Source organism: Lactuca virosa, chromosome 4 (assembly GCF_052849685.1).
Source record: "Lactuca virosa cultivar CGN04683 chromosome 4, Lactuca_virosa_CGN04683_v6, whole genome shotgun sequence".
NCBI lineage: Eukaryota > Viridiplantae > Streptophyta > Magnoliopsida > Asterales > Asteraceae > Lactuca > Lactuca virosa.
In genome coordinates this window covers 87,506,622-87,527,722 of record NC_136429.1, presented here as the reverse complement: position 1 = coordinate 87,527,722, position 21,101 = coordinate 87,506,622, and the positions used below count along the sequence as shown (strand labels likewise).

The 21,101-nt window shown below is 32.7% G+C and overlaps 1 protein-coding gene across 7 annotated transcripts; it reads left to right on the top strand.

Annotated features, from left to right (window-relative positions):
• Positions 1-406: 406 nt before the first annotated feature.
• LOC145106153 (uncharacterized) lies at positions 407-3,677 on the top strand. 7 transcript variants are annotated; one of them, XR_013707481.1, is made up of 8 exons: positions 410-698; positions 977-1,111; positions 1,188-1,256; positions 1,353-1,442; positions 1,508-1,617; positions 2,162-2,285; positions 2,697-3,172; positions 3,263-3,677. XR_013707481.1 is itself a non-coding variant. In XM_079043180.1 (6 exons), the coding sequence occupies exons 4-6, from the start codon at positions 1,534-1,536 to the stop codon at positions 3,319-3,321; spliced, it is 267 nt and encodes an 88-aa protein (XP_078899306.1). In that variant the 5' UTR covers positions 417-698; positions 977-1,111; positions 1,188-1,442; positions 1,508-1,533; the 3' UTR covers positions 3,322-3,677. The 7 variants fall into 7 exon arrangements, 1 of the variants encoding a protein (XP_078899306.1); XR_013707480.1 differs by having other exon boundaries at positions 407-698; positions 791-1,111; positions 1,188-1,442; XR_013707479.1 differs by having other exon boundaries at positions 411-698; positions 1,188-1,442.
• The last annotated feature ends 17,424 nt before the right edge of the window (positions 3,678-21,101 follow it).

Sequence of the window (21,101 nt, the reverse complement as noted above, 5' to 3'; positions counted from 1 at the left end):
TACCCATCCTTCTACCATCGCTCACTTTATCTTCCCTCGCCGTTCCATTGTCCTCTATTGTCTTTCTTTTATCTCTGCTGCTCCTCGAAAAAACGCTCTTTCTTTCTCCTTCGCCTCTGTCACCATCAGAACTCACCGCCTGTGTTGCATATGTCGGCCTTAGCTAATACCGGTAGACCAACATCATGTCTCGTATTTCTCGAAAAAGTGATTCGATTGATGGGATTTGGTATGTTACTTATGAGATCGATGATATCGATGAGATTTATATTCAAATATTTCTTCTTAGAGCGTATTGATTTGACCCTATAAGCGGGACCACCACCCAATAGCATGTTGCCACCTAGAGAATCTCCTAATTGTTTCAGAGCAACTAGAAAAAGATTCTTTAACCAGAAAGAATTCGGTTCAGATAGATATAGGATACCTATCCAGAAGTTTTCGCAACTCAATCATAGATGATGGAATCATCAAAGATTTGACATTTTCGAACTCTGTCTGTAACTCACTGTTTTTGTTTTTGGGAAAGGTTCTCACACAATCGCCCCGATGCACTGAACCACCAATAGTCTGACGTCAGACAACTTTCATCTAACTAAGTTACATTGATCTCTCATCCACCACCTCACCGATCCGCTCAATCCATAAAACTTTCAATTGCTGTGAATGTCAGAACAAACCCTCTCAATCCACAAAAGGTAACAACATCATTTGCGTTTGATCAATTATCGAAAATTTTGGGGGTTTGTTGACATAAATCACCATCTGATGAGTCCGTTGCTTTATTCAGATTTTTTTTGCTTATTTGATTATCGATTTTGTATGCCTCGTCGTTTCCGATTAAGTCGTTGTGCTCGCGATTCCTCTTGGAATCTTCGGTCTCTCTGCCTCTCCTTTCATCTCCTCGGTCCCCTCTACCCCACTGTAGAAATCGCGTTTCAACCTAAAAAGCCCTAAACTCTTTTGAATTTAACAGTGGGAGGGGCGCTGCCATGGCTTTGGATGAACCTTCGATTTTCTTGACCCGCAAACTTCAGAACACATGAAATCGAAGTTGTATTATACGGTGGATTAGCCCCTGTTTCTTTCTACTTTAAACCTGAATCCACTGGTAAGTACCTTTTATATCCATTCCATTCGTTGATTATGTGTAGAAATTGATTCCAAAATTGGATTTTGTTCTGCAGGTTAAATGAATAAAAAAATTTATTAGAGGAACAAAAAACAAAAGAATATGAACTTCTATGGTTTTCCTGGTCTTCTCTTCCACTTTCTATCTGGTTTCATTTTCATTTTTTTTTGTAAATATGAATTGACAGCAACGGTTTGGTGTATTTGTCAATTCTTAAAAGCTTGAGGAGAGGATTTTGTAGATTTATCAAGAGTCACGGGAGTTTTCTGTTTGCTTCGACTTATTCTTGAATTTTAGTTTTTTTTCCCAGGTATTTCAAATTTGAATATTTTCCCGCTTTCTTATCAAGTTGGTAAATAATTGATATTGGTTCAGGTATCCATTGCAACATCAGCCAACATATGGACAAGAATCACAAGAAAGTTCATTATCTAACTGATAGCCATGAACAGGAATACCATAAGGAAAAGGAATGTTATTTTGAGGTATTTTCTCTTTCACTTTTCGTTTTTTCAAAATCTTAATAAAAGGCCGACTTAATAAAGTAAGATATATATATGAGTATTCCTTTTGCCTTAATACATAAACAACAAATTAATAGAAAAAGTCAGAGAATGAGAACATAATCAAAGTATGTACATACCCATCTTTCTCAAAGAGAGTTATGACAACTTTTGGATTCAAATGGTTGCAAACAGGTGACAAATGTATACTTTTTCCCCATAATAAGCCAAATTGCCATTCAAAGCAACTTTACTCCACCATTGGATAGGTTTTTCAGAAAATTTGATTTTCTGCATAGTTTCTACAAAAATAACAAAACCTTAGAGCATTGTACTTTCAAAAAAAGATTCCTATTTTCTGCATATTTCCATAACTGAAACCTTTTCAGTTTTAGCCTTTATTTCAAGGTTCTAGGTCCAAAATTGATATTAACGGTATATTCATTAAAGCCATAGGTTAACATTTGTTTATTTGGGTATTTAGTAGTAAAATCTTTTTTATTATTGTTATTGAGATTGTATTCAGAATGAGGTATCATCACAAGAAGAGAAACCTGGAACTAAATTAATCATGGCAGAGGTAAATGAAGTAGATGAAAAAGATGCATCTTTTGAGGGAAACAACAATGCAGCATTGACCATTGACACAGGTCAAATTCTCATTTTTATGTTAAATCTGTTTCTTTTCTGAACTGAGTAAAACATTTGAATAGGACTAAAGTACCCTCATTTCCTTAAAATCTTTAATGTGACTTTTGAGGTTGGACAAAACTGCCATCACTCTGCACATGAATTTAACATCCAATGTTTCGAAAACGCCCCTCATTCAGGACCTTCATTTGATGCCCCTGTAAATCTCCCTGCTTGTAGGCGTAAGCCCTGTTATGGATAGATCAGTGATGATGATTGATTTTGGTATTTTAGTTATTAACTTTCACAACCCTTTTGTTAATTTTGTACAAATGACCATTTTGCCCTTCTGTTTTCATTCTTGCGATATGTGATTTTTACTTGGTGTAGTCCAAAAGTGAATTGTTTTGCCATTTTTTCTTTATTGGAAGGTTTCATATCAGTTTTCGTCCCCATGTCTTTAAGTTTGACAGTTTGTGAAATGCGCAAATTGCCCTTTGCTTTGGAGGTGAATTCTTGGGTTGCTATGATCACCATTTGCATATTTTTGCCAACTCTTTGACTTTCTTGTATTTGATGTGTCAGGGAGGATTTGATATGATCCATAGTTCCCAGAGAAGATTGAAACTCCAGGACAATTTTGTGTTTATTTTGTGGGCTGCATACTTTGTTTCACATCTATTATATAAGGATATAATGTGCAGACTACTAATATGCTATATACTTTGGTCAATATCATTTTTTGGTTATGGCCTTTGTAAAAGTTTGAGTTTTGTGTTATTGGATTAAATGAAAAGGTATATGTGCATTTCTTATATTGGTAAGTGTTCTTCTATACACCAAGGCTGAAAATCCATTTGTAATTTGTATTTGTAATCCAATGATTTACTGCTACTTCAATAACATGGTTAGTCTTTTATTCATATTTTTTGTGTTATTTCATATTCCATTTATGTTTTGATGATGTTAATTGGTTATGTGTATGATAATGAATCAGGGCTATCAACAGCAGCCATAGAGCCAGTACCAGAGGACTGGACTGTGTGTCAACTATAGAAGATAGAGAGCTTGAAGATAAAGAAAAATGATGGAAACTGGGGTTGAAGGTTATTTCATATGGGAAGTTAGCTAGATTCCTTTTATCTGGTGGAGTCGAACGATCATAACAATGACGACATACCGTATGCGTTCACTGTAAGTCTACCTCCACCGCACGTTGAGGTTCAGGCTATTGGTTTCCATTGTTATTTCCTAATTCGCTTCGTGTCCTCACCATGACGTTCTATACACGAAAGCAGACGTTCAGTGTACCGAAACTAGATTATATATAGGGAAGGTTTTATCTATGAACAATACTAAAAATGGGTAGTTGTCTATATTTTTTTTTTTTAATTTTTTTATTCATTTTTTAATTTTTTTGGTTCATTTTTTTGGTTTACAAATATATCATGAATTAAAAATACAAAACATAACTATATACAAGCTACAACTAACAAAACTAACTAAAAAAATATAAAAGCACAAAAGCTAAGTGAAAATTAAACTGAGATCAAATGGGAAAATATGTCTATATCATGAAGTAGGATGACATGAAATGTAATAGCTAGACATAAAAGATCTCAAAATAGCAAGTTCTAGTTCTAATTTCCATATTTGGAAGATCGGTATGCTTAATAAGTAATACGCTTGTGGGGGACGCTTTCTAAGACTTTAGGGCTGACTTGTCCCACACGTCATGTCATACTTGCAATAAGTCGATTCATTTGCATAAATAGCTTGTACTATATCCTATTGTTGCCACCAAATGATAAAATATACATTAAGGTGTTATTTGATTTTTCGAAACGAGAACGGCTGAAGTCTGCGAACCATATTTTGTAACCTCTGCAGTAGAAAATGTGGATCAAACGGCTGCTACTTGTAACAAGAAGTTTATTTCTTTTTAACCTCTGCAGACTGCTGCAATAAACTGAAATTAACTATACAATAGTTAAAAATAAATCTAAGTATAAAAATTTATTTAGTTTAATCATATGCAAATCAAATATAAAGTTCATTGTGATGATATGATTTTTAAAAAAGTTTATATAAAAGAATTAAATTAAATATTTGCTAAATAACAATAAATAAAATTGTTAATTTAGTTAAAAACATGTTCATTTTTGTTAATATTTTGAAGACGATGATTATTTTTCCGATAAACTTCAATAAATTTAGTATTTTTAATGATTAACTTTATAATTTATTAATATTTGGTTATAGACAATATAACACAAAAAACATTTATATAAAATTTACAAAATGGTTTTGAAATTATTTGACATTATGTAAAATATACTCAAATTGTTTACATATTCTTCAAATATTATTAAAATAATAAATATGTTGAAAAAAATTTAAAACAAATCTAAGTTGAATAATATAACTTAAAGTAGCTGATAAATGGTTTGAAGAGGATGGTCCGGTTATGCGTCACGCAGCACACGCGCAACAGTTTTTAAGTTAGTAGTCTTCTAAAAAACAAACAACCGTAGAAGGTCAAGTGTTGCGCGGCGTAGCAAAAACTGGTCAGAAGTAAAAAAAAAACAACATCTAAATTTATGTTATAACTTTTTTTGCTACATTAAGTCATCATTGCATCTTTTTCTGTTAGAAATAAATTACTGTGATTAAAAAAAACAAAAACGTCATTGAATTTGTTTATCTGATAAAACTACATTTTAGTTATTACAAAAGAAAAAACAAGTTTTGACGATTATTACTCTATATCACTACACCAAATTCCATTACTCAATACCATTTATTCCTATTAATTTTATTTTATATATTTTGTAAAAGGTTCCTTATATAAACAATTGTTTTTTTTTAAACGGAATAGCTAAATACCATAGTTAAAGAGGCAATGACTTGGTTTATTGTACTTTGATGGATACAAATACAACTTCTAACATAAAAACTATAATAAATGTTATATATATACCACTCACAAAAATTATAATTTTATTTTTTATTTTTTAACCTACTCCTAAATTAAGTAATTCCATTTATGGCTTAAACGGAAGAGGCAATGACTTGGTTCTGCAAAGTTGGAGATGTCGTGGATTACGCAAGCCCGGAGGTGGGTTCTTACGCCCAAGAGAGAATTCTTCTCGCAGATTCAGTTCTCGATAGGTCCAGAATCGACCCCGACGATCCAGATTCCGAATCCATTGAAACGATCAGAGGCGAAATCGAGATCAGTATCTATACATCGACTCATAGTCTCAGCCGCTTTAGTGGCACTGGAAGCAACATCATTGAGCCTGAATTCATAAATCATGGCAAGTTTCTTACTTTTCTGGATTTATTATACTAAAAAGACATTGTTAAGTGTTGTTTTCATTTCGACTCAGTGAACCTAATGGGTACAATGCAATGTCTTTCATAGTTTCACTCATCATAACGTATGATATAGTTATTGATATTTTCTCACAAATCTTTAAAAAAACAGGAATTATTAAAACAATCTACCAAACATTTTCTCCATTATTTTTAGTATACAGGTCCTGATTGTAATTCGTTATGCCATTTCTGAAAACAGGACTACTTCGGTGGACTCAATTCAGACTTCAATGGGTTGACCATAAAATTTCAAAGAACAGAACAAAAGCTCAAGAACCCGTTTTAAGGTTTTAAATTCATATTTCAATGGTTTTTCTTTCATTTTCTCATATATATTTTAAACATTATTTATCGATTTTGTTGTTAAAGAAGGAAGGTGACATACAATATGTTACAGGAGGCCAGCTGTATCCTGCCCAGGCGATTTTTTACTTGCATTTGGTATTTGACAATTACATAAATTTGTTGCTGGCTTAATATCTTTCTTGTTATTTCAGATCCTGTTTGGCTTTCTGTACATTGTGAATCTTGGAATAATCTTATTCATTTATGTAGATGATTCAATGGATGATATTGGTGAGATTCCAATTCTATTGAAATGGAATGACGGATTCCAATTCTGTTGGAATGGAATGACGGATTCCAATTCTGTTGGAATCACAGAAGTTGATGCTTGAAGAACGAACCACATTATTCTTTTAGAATGTATTAGTCGTTGTTAGATTTTGATGTTTTCTTCTCCGTTTTGATTGTTTTTTTAGTTTTTATTCTTTAACAATTAATGTAATTCTTAACAATTGTTACCCGTATTCTATAAGAAATAATGTATTTTTTGTTTTTATTCTTCAATTGATTGTTCAAGATTTTGTTATTCTACAACAAGTTGTTATTCTTCAAGAAGTTTTTAAAGTCATCATCAAGAAATAGGTTCAAGAATATTTTTATTATTTATGGCTCAAGAATATTTTTATTTTTGAATATACTCATAAACATATTCTGTCAGAATGTCCGAATTAAAAGAATTATAATTCGTAAAATCGGATTTTTAAAATTAATAGAATCTATGATCCCTTAAAAAATGCAATTTTCCTTCATTAAATCTATATTAATCGACTAAATTACCCTTGTAATTAATTAAGATGATTTTTTCAATTATATTTAATTCAATAATCTATATTAATCACTTTCTTAAAATAAGTAAATTTGATTGGCCCACATTTATGCATACAATAACACAATAATTACTTTACACAAAATAACCTAAGCCTATATATATATATATATATATATATATATATATATATATATATATATATATATATGGTTAGGTTCATGTGAGACAAATGAATTTTGTGAGACAAAGGGGCCAAATCTTGATCACTCATCTCAAATAATTAGTGGCTAGGAATAAAACATAAAAACACTATAAAAAGGCTGATGTAGGCGGTGACAATTTTGAAAATACGTCAAAGTTTGTGATTAACTATGGACCAGGAGGGATAGCTTTGTCATTTTGCACTCAAATCATATGAGAGCTGATTCTTTTCTTCCCAGTCGTGATTTGCTTCTTCTTTCTCCCCTAAACTTTTCTTGATCTGGATTTTTCTCAAACGTAATTCGATAGAATATGAAATCTCCCCAAATCTTCTCAATCTTATTCCACAAAACCCTAGAAATCTGCCCCATCAACGAGAACTCGCAACAAAAAACCCAAGTTTTGGTTCTGTATCAATTCAACAAAAATCCATAGTCGCATCCCTAAATGACGAGATTTATTTCTTCAATACATCGATTTATTCAGATCAAACATCAATTGTGGTTGTTTCAAACACAAAACCTCTCCAAATGGAAAAATTACCTCTATCACAGGTTTTCTGATTTTAGATTTTGATAAATTAGATCTTATCTTCTCTGAATATCTTAATAGTATATGAAATGACTCTTCGGTTAATAGTTTGTTTAACTTTTTATGTTAATTTGTTGATTAATCACATAATCTAACACTACATTAACAAACTAGGGTTTGATAGATTATTTTTATGTTTTGATGAAATTATGGTTTTTAGTTTAAGATACTCTGTAATGGAATCTATTGGTTTTATGCTTCTGACTATAATACGTTTTGAGAATCTGAGGATTTGTTATTCTATTTTGACATGATCGAATTCATCTCTGTATTTTTAGTCCGACAATATCACATTTAGATTCATATTCTAGATAATATAGATTATAAATTGTCTCTTGTAATAGGCTTCAGGAAGTTCTTATTTTGTTTATTCTAAATTGTGAATTATTTTTCTGAAAATGTTTATTGTAGCTATGATTTGTATTTGATCCAGATTCACTATAGCTTGAGTTAGGAATGAACTTGTTTATTGTAGTTTCGGTTAAATGTTTTTTGAAATTGTTTACTGTAGCAATTATTAGTGTTTAATACCCATTTAAAGCTGAAACTGTTTGTTCAGGTTGGTAGTGGTTGTTAACCTAAGGTCTGATTAGGTCTATTCTTTTGTATTTTATATAATATTAAATCTTTTGTCTGAATTATATTAGATATAACTAATCGAAGTTAAGTAAATGTGTGCCTGATAACCTGATATTATACATATTCTTAGTTGATAAGTTAGATCTTGATTTTTTTTGTATAAATGTTATTTTGTTAGAAACTACTTTCTTTAAACCTTTTATGATGAGTTAATGTGAAATATTCTGAAATTACGTGTCATATTACGCTTTTAGACATTATGATTTTGTTGGAAACAACTTGCTTTGAACCTTTTTGTTGAATAATGTGTAATATCTTATTTTACAGATTCTTCTTTTGTTGGAAACAACTTTGCTTTGAACCTTTTTGTAAAGTATTGTGATAGTACTTGATTAACAATGAAGGAATGTGATATATTCTGGAATTATGTGTCATATTCTGATGTAAAATATGTAATATTCTAAGTATTATGATTAGTAAAATTTGAGTTCTAATGATATTTTGTTGATTAATTAGATAATGCGTTACACATACATTGAAATAAGGTTTAATACATAAATATTCTAGGCATTCTGATTTAACACAATTTCTTATTCCTTCTCATTTGGATTTTCAATCTTGTGATTCTGATTATGAAACTAGATCAAGTTCTGGATCGTCAAATATTCCTAAATAAAAGAAATCGAAGCTTTTTATTCCAGCAAATGGTTTATTCTACACACTCGGATTTAGAGTTTGCATCCAAAGTTATTCCACGTAACGTATAGTACTATAATTTCTTCACTGTTATATATTTGTGTGTGATTTTGAGTCAATGTATTATAATCATTGATTTTATCTTTGTATGTGATTTTGAGTTAATATATTCATCTCTGAGATATTCTATAAATCTATGTGTTTTGATTATAGTACAGTTTTAGTCAAAAATCAATGTGTATCTTCGAAGATGTATTATAATCAAGATATTTCACTGTATAGTTATCTCTGAAACTTACGACGTAATGTAATATAGTATTGTATAACATATAATTTAGAACTACCTCTATTAACATAAAGGTCTGATTAGGTGACTAGGTTATCTGATCTTTTGTTTTTTTATATAATATTAAATCTCTTGTTTGAATTATACTACATATTACTAATCAAAATTAAAGGAACATAAACTTTATTTGGAGTTAGTACCATGTGGACAATTATGTTGTTTTTGTTATTTTATCTCCGATTCTACTTTGTGTATTGTTAATAATGCCTTGATCATATTAGATTTGTGTAAAATTTAATGTGAAAATAAAATAAAATTCTTTAATTGTAAATTATTTATTAAACAATTTTAATATTGTTAGTTATTTGCAGAATGTTAGAATATTCTAGTATAATAAATTGATTGTTTATATCATAGTTTTATTGTTTTAATACAGTTGAAATGAAGAAACTACTAAATCAAGGGAAAAATGAGTTTTGGAAAGAATGTTGAACAATTTCTATCATCGGAAATAGATAAAGGCAAAAAAAAGTCATACTTCATGATACTTCGTCTGATAGCTCGTCATCTGATCAAGACGCGTCAACAGAATATGAACAAGTACATATGACATTATAGTTGTAATTTTAGAATATATGATGTATAATGTTGATATTCAGTTATGTATTTGCAAGAATAGTACTTGTAATGTTTTAGTTTATGTCATGTAATGTCAGTAACATCTTTCTCATATTACTATATTTAAAGTTTGTATGTATAACATTCTATTAAAATTAGGCTTTTATATACTCTTATAGAATAATGTTCCAGGATATTCTAAGTTATATGTACAATATCCTAATAAAATAATGTTCTACGTTTTCTATTGAATAAGTTGATTTACTACATGTAAATAATGTGTACATATAGAATATTCTAATATAATAATATTGTATATGACCTCTTTTCAAAAGTTATATGTAGAATATTATGATAGAATAATGTTCTCGGATATTTTAAGTTATATATAGAATATTCTAATAGAATATTCCTTGATTAAAATTAGGTTTTTTATACTCTTATAGAATTTCTAGAATATTCTAAGTTATATGTAGAATATTCTAGTAGAATAATGTTCTATGTTTTCAATTGAATAAGTTGATTTACTACATGAAAATAATGTGTGTGTGTGTATATATATATATATATATATATATATATATATATATATATATATATATATAGAATTCTAATATAATAATATTGTATATGACCTATTTCCAAAAGTTATATGTAGAATATTACGATAGAATAATGTTCTCGGATATTTTAAGTTATATGTAGAATATTTTAATTGAATATTTCTTAATTAAAATTAGGTTCTTTTATACTCTTGTAGAATTTCTAGAATATTCTAAGTTATATGTAGCATGTAGCATATTCTAATATAATAATGTTCTATATTTTTTAATTGAATAAGTTTATTTACTACATGTAAATAATGTGTATATATAAAATATTCTAATATAATAATATTGTATATGACCTCTTTTCAAAAGTTATATGTAGAATATTATAATAGAATAAGGTTCTCGGATATTTTAAGTTATATGTACAATATTCTAATAGAATATTTCTTAGTTAAAATTAGGCTTTTTTATACTCTTATAAGTTATATGTAGAATATTTCTTAATTAACTTACATTATGTAAGATTCTAATATTATATGTAATATTATGTAATAGTCTAAATTTACAATTTATAGCGTTATAGGAATATATAGGATAGTCTAGAAAAAAAATGATTTATAGAAAAGAAAAGTTTATAATGTTAATGTGTAATAATCCGAAAGATTGTAATATGATGTAATATTATATTATAAGATGAAATATTCTAATTCAGACCATCATTCCCTTCAAGTGTGTAGGAAACCAAATAATATGTAGGAACCTAGACTAATAAACTTTTTAAACGAGTGAAAAACATATAAGTTTATAAAATGAAATGAATACTTTTAGGATAAATATCAAACTTTTCTCTGAAAGTTGAAACGTTTTCTAAAACCTCATAGACTAAAAACCAAATTTCAAGTTTGTATTATAAAAAATATATCACAAGGTTACAATATTTAATAATATGTTGTTAATTGATACATAATATTATGAAATTGTATGAAATATTCTGATATTAAAGTGTAATATTTTAAATTGTGTTATAACATATAAAATGAACTTATATTACATAAGATTCTAATGTTATATTTAATATTCTGAATATACATACCATTCTAACAGAATAATTTAATTAGGTTGTCTATATTCAAGTTACAACTTAATATTATTATAGAATAATGCTATAGGATGTTTGTATATGTAGAACATTCTAAATAGAATGTAACACTAAATGATTATATGAACATCAAATATCGAACTAGAATATAACAATATATATGTAAGAAAATTAAAATAATGCACAACTTATTTGTAAATACCAATGTAAAAGTAAAAACTTAGAATATAGTGTTATCGTTTTATCCAATTACCTCAAATACATCACTTGAAACCAAACAAACAAAATATAAGCAAATTTATAACATCCCACTACATTGACTGAGACACTCCAGAAAACTATTATCGAGCCACATTCTCTACAGTTCCATTCAGGGCTTACCTAAAAAGTTGTAATGATAGAAAACATGAAAGTTTTAGCTAATTTCATAACTGTATGTACCACTTTACACTGTGAAAGGGGTTTGATGGGTATTAGGATATATATCTGGTACAATAATAATGTTTAAAGTTGCACAAATGTAAGGAACAATTTCATCAAGAAAGAAATAAAGAGAGTGCAGGGAGTAAATTAAAACAACATCCTCTTTACAGATTTCGATTCTAAAGATGAACCAAGTCCTCATCATCCATCAACTTATTAGCCACTTTAACTCTTTATGGACCAAGCACCATTGAAACCAACATGTCAATATGCTTCTTGGAGTTCTCATCATTAATTAATGGTGGCAAGATATGGATGATATGCTTCTTCCAACATATGCACTGAACATTTGCATCGATGACAGTTGTATGTCCTTCAATCATTGACAAAAAGAAAAAGTACACCAGTCATCACTAAGTTAAGAAAAATCAGCTTGGAATTTGGGGTCAATATCATTAAATAATAACAAAGTTTAAGGGTGGGAAGGAAAGAGTGATATATCATACTCTACATCATACTCTTTATTCATTCAGGACTTTCATTAAACAGGTAGAGTGCATGTATAATGTAAGAGAATTGGCTCAAGAAAAATAATAGTTATGTACATACCTCATTGATTTTATACAATGAGCACAAAATAACACGAAGATACGTTGTTTTTGCTTGCTTATCTTCATTTCATATGTGCTTAAATGCACAGAAAAAACCAAAAGCTTGAAATTGATAATCGATGGCTGAAATCAAATACTTGAATTGATAATAGGTTTAAGATGAAATTAAATTGATAAAACACCTTATTTGAGAGTAAAATCGAAGCATCAATACGATGGATATCGATATCAGTTGATGAATGGCTAAAAATCGTTGATCAAAAACTCAGGGGAAGAAAAATCAAACCTTGATCAATTGATGAAATCATGATGTAGAGTAAAAAGCACAGCTTGAAAGATCGTTAGCAATTGTTGAAGATGAAGATTAGTAGAAATCGACTAAACACTTGAACTTCTACCTTGGATGAAATCGATGATCACAGAGCTAAAATCGATAACAATCTTGTAATGAATTGTTGATGTCGATAGATGAACATAAACCTCAATCACTCAAATCAAAGCAAATATAAGATTGATTAACGTGAATCGGAGATTAAGGAATGTTGATCGATTAGTGTGAATTTGTAGAAAGAAACGAAACAGCTGGGTTTTGTGATAACGTGAAGATAACAGATCTGATGATCTAAAATTTAACCTAGTGACTAATCTACCTCTAATTAACTAATCTTTTAGATTAATTAGTGTTAATCACGTTTTCTTATGAGCCACAAGATCAATTTTGATCAAAGGCTCAGATTTGGTCCGCATGTCTCACAAAATATAGGTGGTCTCAAATGAACCTCTACCTAATATATATATATATATATATATATATATATATATATATATATATATAAATAGAGAGAGAGAGAGGTAGGTTCAAGTATTCTAACTATCTGTTGTGTGAATGTAGGGATGCTTGTGGACCAATCAAAATTAAATAAAAATTTAAGTAAATAAATAAGGGTAGTTTAGTAATTTGATAAATAACTTCCAGAAATACTCCCTATAATCATGCTAGTTACATTGATTTTAACCTAATTTATTCCCTTGTTTATCTACAGTCGTTCTTATAATACCACCACCCATTCCCACTCTTTCTCTAAAAACCATCGTCAACTTGAAGATGGAGATCGCAGAGGCATGGTGATTGGCGGCCAAGACACCCACCTCTTTTACTGGTGAGGCGTAGGATTCTATTCGCCAAGTCTACATCTTCCTCCTCAATAACTTTAATCTTCCACCCGACAAAGCCCTAGCTGTCTACATCCAATCGCTTGGCTCCCCTTTCCAGTTCGTCGGCACAGTAACTCTAGCCCACCATTTCGTCATCCTCTCCCTCCCCTGGTCTGATCCAAGTGGCGAAGGACTTCATAAACAGATCACCGCCCCCGACGTCGCCCCTATCTCAGCAAAAATCGGCATTTCCGTTGAATACTTGGCCTCTATCCCATCACTTGATGTGGCAGTAGAGAAATCACCATGAATCTATTTGGCCACGTGATTTCTTGATGTGATTTCAAAAGGGTTGATACATGGTAAGATTTCTTGACATGATTTCAAAAGTATTTTCATGTTATGGTTTTGACCCGATTAAAACTTTTATTGTAGATGTGAAGAAAATCCTATGTGAGCTTGAGGTAGCAGGAGCATATATGATGTCCAACAAGGACATTATTGTGTTTCAGACCCAGTTTCTCAAGAACTGTTCAGAGGATGTGATGTTGAGGTTGATCCTTCACAATCTGAAGCTAGCATAATAATCAATAATTTACTGAGCCCAACGCATACATTGCTTCAAATACGATGTCTTCATCAGAAAGATATCGTGTATGACATTTTCAACATCTCCAAGGACTACAATATCCGTGTATATCTATACTCTTTTTCCTTACAAATAATTTAATGAATTTAATTAATTGGGAATTATTTTATTGAATTGGGTGTTTTTATATAGATTGTGCATGGGAGAATATGGAGTAGCGATAAAGGGCACAAGAGTTTGGACAATGTGAGTGCTTATCTACATTTTCTTATGGCAGTAATTTCTTTTTTCCTACCAAAGGATTCATTAATGGTCTAATGAACAATGTGAGTGTTTATCTATATTTTCTGATGTGTGCTCTTCTGTGGTAAATATCAACAAATTAGAATCTCAGTAGATTGTTTAGAATTTTATTGTTCATTAAACATGCAAAATCGGGCGATAACAAGGCAATGTTTGGAAGCTTTAGAGTATTGAATTAGGTATCATTCATTTTGATTTGAAGCCTAAATCTGACACCGCTGTAACCACCCAATGTAACATTCGAGTCTGGTGGTATGTTTCTTTTTAACCCTTAATGTAAAATTTCTCTCATTTTAGTCCTTAGCTCAGACGTGGGGCGTACTGGCTCGTTGGTTGGATCGTGGATGCACCCACGTATGTTGGGCATACGTGGGAGTACGCAGGGCGTACGCAATGCAAGGACAAACCCTAATTTTTAAGGTTTGTGCCCTATTTAAACAATTTATCACACCTTTGGACCTCCTTATGAACGACCTCCATCTCTCTATACCCTAAGATCGCAATCCTAATGGCCATTTGTGAATATTTGAGCTTGGAAGTGAGTTTTAGTGGTGTATTTGGTGAAGTGAAGGAAGAAGAACACTTGAGGTTTCTTGAGAGTGGCTTGAGCTTGTAGATCCATAATCACCTTCATCTTTGCAAGCTATTTGAGGTAAAAAGCTCTCAACTTGATGCTCCCTTATGCTATATCCAACTTAGGGTGTTATTTGTTCCTTTTTAGGTCCTTTTAGCCATAACTGAGATTATGGTCTACTCCAGAAGCCATGGATGTTAGATCTTAGTACCTTTGAGGTCCTTTGTCCATAAAAATGCAATCTTTATGAGTTATTTTGGTCCATGCATGTGTTAGGATCCTTGTTATGGTTCTCGTTGAGTTTTGGGTCTTATTAAGTCATGCATGTGAGTAAAGTTGCCAACTTTACGTGTTAAGTCACCATTTACGATCAGATCTGAGAGTTTGGCTTAATGGCTTAACCGATTAAGTGTTTAATGGGTTGGGTTGGTTGTATGCGGAGTACACGGGGCGTACCCAGCTCGTACGTTGCGCGTACTGGCCCCGGTAGGAGTACGCTGAGCGTAAGTCTGAGTACGCCAAGCGTACTCAGCAGTTTGACTTTTGTTGACTTTCACGTTTTGGGATATATTTTGTATTTTTAGGGTTTGAGCTTGGTTGGCCAATAGTATTTTGATATTGGGGCGTTATAAGGCTTTGGGCCTTCTTGGAATTAGGCCCATGATGGGTTTTGGGCCTAATTAGGAAGTTGGGCCCTATTGAGCTTTTGATACTATTGGATTGGGCCTCGGATTTTGGGCCAAGTGAGGAAATGGTAAAATGGACTTTTACCCTGAGGGTCGGACTTCAGACTAGGATTCCAGTTATGGATTATGGACCAAATATTAATTGGATATTACTTTATAGTGTTAGCATGGGGATTCTTCCGGATCAGCAGTCCGAGATTTTATTTGAGATTCAACAGCTTGAGGTGAGTTTCCTCACTGTGTTTGGCGGGTCGAAGGCACCAATGTCGGCCCATAGTTTATTATGATTAGGATGCTAATTGTAAACGTGACTCTTGCATGTGTGATATCAGATATGTATGTCGGGCGGGGCCTGATGATTATATTGTATGCTATTTATCTTTGTGATTCTTGCATGTGTTTATGTGTTTGTATGTATACCTGGTGCGGCCCGATGCCAGGCGGGGCCTGATGATTGACAGATCTGTTCCGAGCGGGGCTCGATGTCGAGCGGGGCCCATTATATGTTTGATATATGTGGTATGTGGTAACTTGGGGAACTCACTAAGCCTTGTGCTTACGATTTTCAGTTTATGTTTCAGGTACTTCTGGTTCGAAGGGGAAGAGCTTGGGGTGATCGCGTCGCACAAACCATATTGTTCCGCATTTTGTTTAACTTCGATGTACTTGGATGATTTTTACACACTCTGATTTTACTATGGTTTTATTATAATGTTTTGGATAATGGTTTTATTTATATAAAAATTGAAATTTTTAGTCTTAAATTTTGGGACGTTACAAGTTAGTATCAGAGCCTTGGTTTGAGGGATTCAGGCACACTCTCGGGTGTGTCTGAACTCAAACTGAGGATTTGCTAAATTTTTCACAAAAGGGAAACATTTTACACAAATATTTTTCTAATAAAAGAAAGAGGTGTGGTGCATGCAATCGACCGAGCTCAAGTAAGTTTTCCCAAAATACCCATACATGTTTATGTTGTGCTTTGAATTGTGATTTTGTGAATCGCATGCTAGATTAGGGCTAAGGATCTAGGAGAGATGCCTTTGTATGGCTGATGTATAAGCTTGTAGATTTGCATGCTTATAGTGATCAGTCAGTGATAGGATGGCCTCTTTAGGTTATGCTTGTTCTGATTACTCGATGCTCGAATGTTGCTTGCTTTGTGCTTTTAGGAGTTTCCATTAACTTCAGCTAACTAGTAAGCGAATATGCTAAGTTACATATTGTTGAGACTAAATAATTTTAGAAGGTTAGGTTTTAACTCTATTGCGCAACTCTTGTTTGAGTCTGTGCCAACCCGGAATTTCTATCTTGTAAAGTCAATCAATTCAATCAAAAGTCAGACTTGTTTCTGTTCCCTTTATGCTGCGTTAAGGGTCTGTTTGATAGTTTCTAATCCTAGTACACTCAAGGATTGTGTATTAGGAAGTGTTAGCTTGAGTTCTTTGAGTTGCAATCAAGCTGGAAACACCATCAAAATGAGTTCACGGCCACATCTAGGTTCACGGCCGTGAACCCTTCCTTGGTCGTGAACAACTCTTATATATAAGGAGTTGGTTCATTTTTCTTCATTTCTTCAAACTCTAGCCGTGAACATCACTTCTCTCTCAACTATCTTCAACCGTGAACACTTCTAAAAGGCTTCCAAAATGTAAGTATATCATCCATCATCTTGTTGTCCATTAGAAACACTTGATTCCACCCATGAAACATACTCTTATTTGCAAGATCTTCAAGAGTTCACGGCCGTGAACCATTCATAGGGCCGTGAACCCTTCTTAGATGCAAGGTTGGGCCGTGAACCCTCTATCTATGGCCGTAAACCCTTCATAGGATCAAGACTTGGGCCGTGAACACTTCAAGTGTTCTTGGCCGTGAACCCTTCTAAGGTCGTGAACACTCCTTGTTTGGCCGTGAACCCCTTTCAACCAATCATTTGTGATTCTAACACTTCATTGAAAGTGTTTCCTAGTTCCTAAGGTTGTTTCCCTTACATATTAGTTGTTATATACACTAATTGTATACATATATGTGTTATTATATGTTTAATAGGATTCGTTTATGCTCGAGACTTCACTTGGCATACTTAGCATCCTATATCGATCTTTCATTCGAACCACTCACTACAGGTGAGTTCATACCCCTACAACTACACTTTTAAATGCTTTTAGGGGGGAATACAAGTAGAACACAATGAAATTGTGTTAACCATTTACATATGAAAACAACATCCAAAAGGATTTCTTATACTCAAAACTTGTTAAATCTCTTTTAAAGCTTTTATAAACTTCTTTTATATTAAATCATATTCGTCTATCTATTTACGTATAAGTATGCTTTAACAGACTTAGGACTATTGCTAGATACCTTGACTCCTGTTCCTTGTTTGGTTGTGGGCTTGGGGTAGGATCACTAGTCCGAATGTCGGTTAAACCATAGTTATACTTATTAAATACATATGTGAATATTAAACCCATTTTTAAGGTTCATTCTTAACTCAGTTGCTTATGGTTAGTAATTGAGTCTTTTCTACAAATCAGTAACAGTCAAACAATCATACTAGTAAACTATAATAGGCATAGTTTAGAGGATTACTACTTACTACTTCTAGAACAGTGAAACTTACAGGAGTCAGTTCTTACACGAGTCAGTTCATACATGAGTCAATTCTTACATACTATAACTAGAACAAAAAGGAACATACATACTATAACTAGAAGAGGAAGGAACATACATACTATAACAAGAACAAGATAACAATAATGTGAGCCACTACTTCATGGCATAACCATATACTTGTTGTGTCACGTTTTGTAACCAGAGTCTCCTGGAGGGAGAGCGTGAGTTTATGTATAGATCTATACGGGATTGACCATCCTACACCTTGTTGCTAGCTTCAGTGGGACCTGCAGGTCTACGGGTGACAAATGTCATACCATTTCGACGTCTTTTGATCGTCGTGTTTATAGTAGTCAATCAAGCATGGTTATAACCTCATCACATTTTACCTTAATTTAACTAATTGGTTTTAAGGTAGTTAGTACTTCAGTAGTTATTTTATACAATACTACTGTACATCTTCATTTTCCCATTACATTCATATAGTGATATTCTCACATCGAGTAACACAAACTATTTTCTAGTAAAGATAGTCATAAACTTGGGAAAACATACATTTTTACGAGAGAACAAACTTACAAAACAGTTGGGTCTTGGTAGAAGACTACTTTCCATTTTTAGTAGAAAATATAGGATTTTCTAGAAAGTATACAAACATTTACATCAAAACATTTACAAACATTTTCATCAAACTAATGCAAACATTTGACACAAAAATACTTATGAACTCACCAGCTTAAATGCTGATCTACTCTTTCAAAATAACTTGTATTCTCATGTCACCATTAGACAGGTACAGATGACCAGGTTTTGAGAAGACGGAGCATATTCAAGACTCGTCTTTATTTTGATTATATATTTTTTATGTCTTACACTTTACACAGAACACACTTGTATTAACTATATTATTAATGCAAGGGATGATGTTGTTGCTTGTTTTACTATTGTGCATTGTTATGATATTGAACATGACGTCCTCCGCCCCCGAAGGTTTCCGCCATTCTGGTTTGGGGGTGTGACAGATTGGTATCAGAGCTTTGTTTATAGTGAATTGAGTATATCAACCCATAAAAGGTATACAACTATAAACACATCGGGATTAAAACACTCTGACCAAGAGTTTATACTTTTAAAATAATAAAATATTTTACTAAAGTATACATGCATGCATTCATACTAGGATCAATGTCATACTAGAACAAAACAAAAGTATTGCGGTTGTTGGACATCACAAGTAGGCTTGGGGACATATAATCAGATCTGGGAGTGATATAGCCTGATCAACTATATCTTTCAAAGAAGTGATTAGCATGTGCCTAGGAATGGTTGTGGTGTTGCAGCAAGTCTAAAAACTTACCAACTCTACCATAATGAAAACTTTAGAACATAACATAAACTTAAAATACTATAGGAGTATTTTGTAATACTATAATCTCTTGTGTGAAAACTAAAAGGTCTTTACTAGTAGGTCAATAGTTGCTGAGTGGATACACTAAGGTTACATGTGACTAAGGTGTCATAGACTTAGAATCTGTGATCTTTGCTTTACTTCCTGTTCCTTGTTTGGTTGTGGACTTAGAGTTAGGGTCACTTATTTGAAGGTCTATTCTATCTTGGTTACATATGACTGGTATGCACTACGCAAGTATTAAAGTAACTGGTAAGGATCATCCTATAATTATCTTAAGTAGTACGTCTATTATATGTTTCTTACATCCCTTTTCTCGCTTAGATAACATAGCTGGTTTCCATCTCCCTGGCGACCCGTACTTTCCCGATCAAGGGAATGGTGGATGGCTTGATGCAGAACCTGAAGAAGAGAACCCGGTGGTCCCAGCAGTAGAAGACCCCGAGGAAAGTTCTGATGAAGAGAACGAGGAGGAAGTCCAAGAAGACTCAGACTCAGAACTAGATGTATTTGATCCACCCCAAGTTGTTCAAAATCCTAGCCCTCGTCCGGCTTTTCAAGGTCCGACGCCTCTGTGGGCGGTAAACTTGGGAAGGTGGAGTGATGAGCAGGGACAACCACCTCCCTACAATGGCGACCGAAGCTTCTACAACCTGAATGAGGGAGGCTCAGCAGACAGAGTCCTTTCGTTCTTGGTGCGTCGTATTGCTCGCAATGCTGAGCAGGGAAGAGCAAACTTCGACCAAGGCATGGAGATCCGTGCTAACTCCGGAGTGAACACAGTTCGTCTTCGTCATCTAACCGACGAACAGAACTTTGAAAGGTCTCACACTGACGCCCTATAGGTGGAACTGAATGCCTGTCGATCTGAGACTAGGGATCTTCGTCAGAACCAGGTGGCACTGCAAAGGCGTGTATGGGAAGCGGAACAGCAGCTGGCTGAATCCAGGGCTGAATCAAGTACCAACCAGAACAACCCTCCTCGCGAGTAGAGCCTACTCTACTCTCTCTTTTGGATATAGATTAGGCCTATGTATAGACTCTAGTATTAATTTCCTGCTTATTTTAAGACCTTGAACTTTCAGTCTGTTAGGTCTTTGTGTTGTCAAAATTTTCTCATTTCTGGTATGATGTAAGACCTACTCCAAGGTCATTTTTCCCGAACTTATTTGCATTTTTAAATACCAGTGATAATGACAGACATCTAATCTCATGGGGAAATCTTTGTCCAAATGCTTTCATCCTTCTATTGTTAGATCTCTATTGCAATCATAATCTCATCTATTTGTTGAGCTATGGTGATTTAGTTCATGGATCACTCCCATTATACTCACTATTAAATGCTTACTATC